This window comes from Mastomys coucha, chromosome X (genome assembly GCF_008632895.1).
Source record: "Mastomys coucha isolate ucsf_1 chromosome X, UCSF_Mcou_1, whole genome shotgun sequence".
Classification (NCBI taxonomy): Eukaryota; Metazoa; Chordata; class Mammalia; order Rodentia; family Muridae; genus Mastomys; species Mastomys coucha.
This window is the reverse complement of record NC_045030.1, coordinates 77,852,963-77,859,492: the sequence shown is the minus strand read 5'-3', so window position 1 is coordinate 77,859,492 and position 6,530 is coordinate 77,852,963. Positions and strand designations below refer to the sequence as shown.

Sequence of the window (6,530 nt, the reverse complement as noted above, 5' to 3'; positions counted from 1 at the left end):
TCTCTCCTTGAGGATCTAAGGAAATCCTTGTTTTTCTTATTGTCAGATTTAGAACACAAAGGAGCACCTTAAATGATGCTTTTGAGGGATGAGTTACACTGCATACCACCTAGGCAAGGGCAGTGTGAAACAGCAGCCAAAATCAAAACCACTTGAATTCTGGCTCAGCTGTCTCCAGACAAGGACTTAAAATAGCTTAAATAACAGGATGCAAGGGGAGGGAAAACATTTCCTTTTAAGGATATGCATTCTTGCTGTGATTCAAACTTCTGCAGGAACATGGCAGGAACATAAGTTTATTTACTTTGAGGTGACTTGGGGGAGGGTGTTGAAGGAGGTAACTGGCATTTAAAGTAATTCTTTGTAGAAAGAGAATAATAAGATTTCCTTTAAAACAAAACACAGATGTGACTCTACATGTGTCATCTGAAACACAGAGAGACAGATGGGGAGTGAATTCCTTGTAACCAACAGTTGGTTCGTTGCTGCTGAATTCAGCAGCCAGAGTGAAAGAGGATTCTGTCTAGTACAATCTTGCATGCCTCCTAGTGACTTTTTTTTCAAGTGTAATGTTTTTCAGTGTTTGTTTTTTAAATAAACTTGGTATATTTGTTAAATGTTAGCTCATTATTTGTGCAAGCACTTGCTTTGGCAGTTAGGTAGCCTTCTTTTTTCCCTTTGGTATGTTAGTCTACGCATAATAATATTTTCAGAACTACAATGCTCGTAAGAGCATCGTGACTGTTGTGGATAACATACGCTGTATATAAATCATTTATAATTTTAATCAGTCATTAGAGAATGTGACGGCATGAGACACGAGTCTTCCAGAAACAAAGCCTCTTCCGCCTCATGCCAGTGAATAGTTAGAAGCAGTGAATGAGCCAGAAATGGGTTCCAGAATGTTGGCAGCTTTAATGAGAAACTAAAGAGCTTCCACCGTGCCTGCCGATTGCGATTTTAGTTTCCAGTTGAAACCGCTTTTGATCTGGATCTGTTCCTTAGATGCTCATATTATTAAAATGTTATGTTCATATCAAATTCAGAATGGGAAAAGTTCACCATCAAACATGGTCTTAGCTTTTGGTGAATAACGTTACTGGTAGGACGGATTCTGGGGAAACCAGCATGTGCTCCCTCATTTCTCCAGCCCTTTAGATCGCTGTCATTGCTTCAGAGATGTACTGCTATGTATTATTTCTGCTCTTTTAAACTGGAGATGGGAAATACAATCGCATAAAATGCTTGGAAAATAATTACATGCTGTTTTGTGCCTTGTAAGAACTTTACCAGCTGGGAGGTTTTGAAAAATTGATTGTTAGCTGCTGCCATTTTCTGGCTCTCTCTGCCTTCCTTTTTTAAAAATTTTTTATTTGTTAATTTGTTTACATTTCAAATGTTATCCCCCTTCCCTGTTTCCTCTCTGAAAACCACCCATTCCATCCCCCCTCCTCCCTGCCTTCACAAGGGTGCTCTTCCACCTACCCCACCCTCTCTTGCCTCACTGCCCTAGCATGATACACTGGGACATTGACCCTCACTGGGCCAAAGGCCTCTCCTCCCTTTGATGACGGACAAGGCCATCCTCTGCTACATATGTGGCTGGAGCCATGGGTCCCTCCATGTGCACTCCTTGGTTGGTGGTTTAGTCTCTGGGGGGGGCGGGGTCTGGTTCATTGATATTGTTGTTCTTCCTATGGGTTGAAAACCCCTTCAGCTCCTTCAGTCCTTTCTCTAACTCCTCCCTTAGAGACCCCGTGCTCAGTCCAATGGTTGGCTGCAAACTTCCGGATAGCTAAAACTATTCTCAACAATAAAAGACCTCAAGCTGTACTACAGAGCAATAGTGATAAAAACCGCATGGTATTGGTACAGAGACGGGCATGTAGATCAACAGAATAGAATTGAAGACCCAGAAATGAATCCACACACCCACCACAGTCACTTCATCTTTGACAAAGGAGCTAAAACCATTCGGTGGGAACAAACAGCACATTCAACAAATGGTGCTGGCTTAAGTGGAGGTTAGCATGTAGAAGAATAGAAATTGACCCCTTCTTATCTCCATATACAAAGCTCAAGGCTCTCTGCATTCTTCATGACATTGAAATTGTTCTCTTCCACTCCAGTCCGAAGAAAGGCCCCTTGTGATTTGCTAATACTACCACCAACATGCCACAATGTAAATAACTGGATTAGCATCTTTTGAAAAAGTACAGGAAGGTAGCCAAGTAGAACTTATGAGAGAAAGATGATACAGTGATACAATCTTTCCCTCCCTCTCTCCCTGTCCTCTCTCTCTCTGCCACTCTCTAGGCTTTTTCTTAAAACTTGGTTTCTCTGTTTAACCCCTGGCTATTCTGGGACTCTCTCTGTAGACCATGCTGGCCTCCAACACAGAGATCCACAGGCCTCTGCCTCCCTAATTTTGGGATTAAAGGTGTATACTATCGCCTGCTAGATGATACTCATTGTCATCACTAAAAATGTGAAGGATAAATATCCTCAGGCGTTCCAACATTGTACAGAAATTTGAAAGCTATTGGTTCATGTGAGACCCAAGGGCGATTATTTTCTTCTTTTATTTGGGTACAGCTTAGTGTCTCTGACAGAATGCTCTGTGCCCTGGAGGGTGACTCAAGCTTAAATAAAGAGATCTATCTGTCTTTTTTCTTTTTCTTTTTTTTTCTTTTTCTTTCTTTTTTTTTTTTTTTTTTTTTGAAAAGTGGCTTGCTATGTTTCCAAGACTGCCCTTGAAATTCTGGCTTACGTGGCACCTCCATGACAGCTTCCTGGTAGCTGAGTAGCTAGGACTACAGGTAGCCATTAAGACTCCCCAGTTATGTGCTATTTCTTAATAAAGACAAGGCAGGTTTATGCACTGGAAAAGAGACCTGACCCGGCAGCCGGCCTCCCTGCACTGGACAGTTTGGTGGCTGTGGTCACTTAAAAAACCAAATTACAGATCAGATGGTTACTGGGTGGGGACAGGATAAGATCTAAGGGAGTGAGATTAAAAGTTATTTGAGAGATATTTCCCTCATGTTTTCGTTTCCTGATGAACTGGCATTTTGGCTTTTAAGGATGCTTTTTTCTTTATGTTTTGGTCTTTGCTGCTTAGTTTTGTTTTGAAAACGTTCATCTAGGATTAGGGTATCCTTCCTGCAGTTAATGTCTAAGAAATAGTTTGTACAGTATTTTAGAGCATTGACTCTAGAGCTTGGAGTCCAGCCATAGAGCTCATAGTTTGCATGCATAAAGCCCTGGTGCTGAGACTAATGGTGTGCACCGACTGTCCCTGCCTTGGCAGAACTGTTAAGTAAATTCCCTAATCCAAGCATTTCCATCATGGTCATCTTGGGTCATTTACTTATTTGTAGATTATTACTTCCTTTACGTTTTAATATACCTAAGGTGCAGTAGCCTAAACATAAGATCATTTACAGCATCCTTTTTTTTTTTATTTTATGTGTATGAGTACACTGTAGCTGTACAAATTGCTGTGAGCTATATTGTGTGTGGCTGCTGTTGATCTCAGGAGCTCTGCGGGGCCCTGCTCTTTGTGGCCCGCTTGCTCCGGCCCTGCTTGCTCCTGTCTTGAGACGCACCAGAAGAGGGTATCCGATCTCATTACGGGTGGTTGTGAGCCACCATGTGGTTGCTGGGATCCGAACTCAGGACCTTCGGAAGAGCAGTCAGTGCTCTTACCTGCTGAGCCATCTCGCCAGCCCTACAGCATCCTTTTTAACATCTGCATTACTCAGCACTCCATTACTCTATTGAGCTCTCTATTTGTCTTAGATTAACGCTTGTTCACATTAACACAAAAAACTAACCCTCAGAGCTGTGACTCCAGGTCAGAGTGCTTTGAGATAAAAATCCGTGTGAAACCATAAAACCTATTTTGCAAAGAGAAGAGAATACACATAAAAATCCTACATCCTCCATCTTGCATAGAGATAGTAGAAATTAGGTGACACCATGACAAAGTTTGTTAGTTTATAAAGTATTGTTTTTAAGATTCCTCTTGTTTCCATGATTTAATTATAGCTTTATAAACTAGAAACTATAGTTTCTTATAATCAAGGAGGCTATTTTTAAATAAAGCTTTGTACAAATTTTTAAAAATACAAGATACACAATATGACTAAAAATGCTGCTCTTTCAATTAAAATATACATTCCTCTTCTACACATCCTTAGATTCCAAAGGATAAAAAAAAAGATTATAATTAGGCAAGCACATAAAGTGATGATAGTCTTTGAAATTTATTTCTAATCTTTTTTCTGTTTTATCTTTTTGTTTGGTTCGTTGGCTCTTTTTTCCTTCCTGTTCACGAAGATCTCAACAGCAATGGATTCATTTGTGACTATGAACTTCATGAGCTTTTCAAAGAGGCTAATATGCCATTGCCCGGATATAAAGTGAGAGAAATTATTCAAAAACTCATGCTGGATGGTGACCGAAATAAAGATGGAAAGATAAGCTTTGATGAATTTGTTTACGTAAGTATGTGAAAAGTCTGTGATTGCTAAAAGTCATTTTTGTTCTGCTCTATACTGGGACACTTAAAATATAAATACGTATTGAATGGCTAAATATATCATATTAATATTCTGGTACTTTGTAACATTTTTGTCATTCTGACTACTAAATTTAAATTCTTCAGCTATTACAATATTTAACAAAATATCAAAAAAAAAGGTACATTGAGAAAAACCAAGCTATATGACAATGTTCACAGTGGGCAGAAACTATCTCCTTTGGGGCATCATTAGAGAGCATCTATCAAGACACTAAAGAACAGCTTTGAGGCATTCTTTTTCTTCCCCATATAGAAGATTGTGCTACACAAGTTTACTGGTATCATATGACTCAGTCTTAGAAGTTTCCTGAGCTGAAGTTTTTGATTAAAAGATGCTTTCTCCACCTGCTGCTAGTGATGTTCAACTGTCCTGTTTTCCCCAGGCCAATCATATTGATAATTAAAAGCTAGAAGTATATCTTTCGGTCTGTCTGGAGAGGCATTTACCATTTTGTTTTCTTGTCTCGTGTCATGAAATATTCCTCAAGGTTTGTGGCTGATTTCATAACACTTCTCCTCTGTAAGCATTTACTTCAGTTCCTGTAGCATGTGGGACAGGCCATGTGGTTCTTTATCAAGATAAGACTATTTTAGCTGCCTGAATTACAGCCAAGATTTTAGTGAATTATAGATTTTTCAGTCTAGATTTGTTAAGAAGTTATTGCATGATGACGTTTTAAATAGCTGTTGCTTTCTTCTCTCGCTTAAGAACACCCTTAAGGGGTTGCAAAGCTAGCTTGATATTTAAGACTACTAGCTGTTCCTCTGGAGTACCTAGGTTCAATTCAAATGGAGGCTTACAACTCTTTGTGACTCCATTGGCACTGGAGATGGCACCCACTTCTGGCTTCCCCAGGCACTTCACATGAGTGGGGCCCAGCCTATAAACCAGGGCACTGGTGGCATATGCCTTTAATCCCAGGATTTAGGAGACACAGGCAGGCAGATCTCTGTGAGTTCTAGGCCAGCCTGGTCTACAGAGCTACTTCTAGGACAGCAAAAGGTGTACAGTGAAGCCCTGTCTCACAGGGGAAAATAATAATTGAAAAGAAGACCCTAAAGTCAGACATGGTGCTACGTAGCTGGGATCAAGGCCGGGACAGTCATTGCTGCAAAGAGAGACCCTGCCTCTGAGAAGAAACATCCATGTTTGGGGTTTTGCTTTTGTTTGTGTTGGAGTTTGGTTTGTTTAGTTTAGTTTGTTGTTTTGAGACACTCTGACTTTAAAGTCATGATCATTCTGCCTCAGCCTTCAGAGAGCTGAGAGTGAAAGGCATATCCAACCTTACTTAGCCTACCTTACGATTTTATGGATGATACCCTTTATTTATTGCCTTGGTTTTTAAGACTACCTTTGGCTCTGTAGCTCAGACTGGCCTCCAGTTTCTGATTTCTTCCTACCTCAGCATCCCCAGTGCTGGAATTACAGGAACATACTATCCTGCCTGACTATCGGCGATTATTTTAAGCCTAAATTTGAGTCGAGCTTGCTAGGTGTTGTTTTCAATATACGGCAGATTAGGAATTTGTGTCTCCTATTTGTCACCAAGATCCCAGTGTGCCTGTCCTCCTTGTCCATACTTCATCTTGGCACCAACATATCTGCTGCCATAGCACATGCTCTCATCAGCAGTTACCATGACGCATTATGACAACTGAAATTCAGATACGTTCCCTCTTGAGCAGAACTAGCGCACAGAACACACCATATGGTCAGGAAAGAAATCGACTACATAGGGCTGGAGAGATGGCACAGTGGTTGAGAGCAGATTGCTCTTCCAGAGGACCCATGTTCAAGTACCACCACCCACATGGCAGCTCACAACTGTCTAACTCCAGGATCTACACTCTCATATAGGCATACATGCAGATAAAACAGCAAAGCAAAAAAGTATATAAATGATTTCTGAAAACCCAATAGGCTTGTTAGATGTGGGGGGGGGGG

General features: G+C 40.6%; 1 protein-coding gene across 1 annotated transcript in view; it reads left to right on the top strand.

Annotated features, from left to right (window-relative positions):
- The window catches only part of LOC116078659 (plastin-3), a 79,223-nt gene that overhangs the window by 53,923 nt on the left and 18,770 nt on the right, over positions 1-6,530 (top strand). Inside the window, exon 3 of the mRNA XM_031354340.1 lies at positions 4,342-4,505. Within this exon, the coding sequence (XP_031210200.1) occupies positions 4,342-4,505 (164 nt within the window). The remainder of the gene's footprint in view (positions 1-4,341; positions 4,506-6,530) is intronic.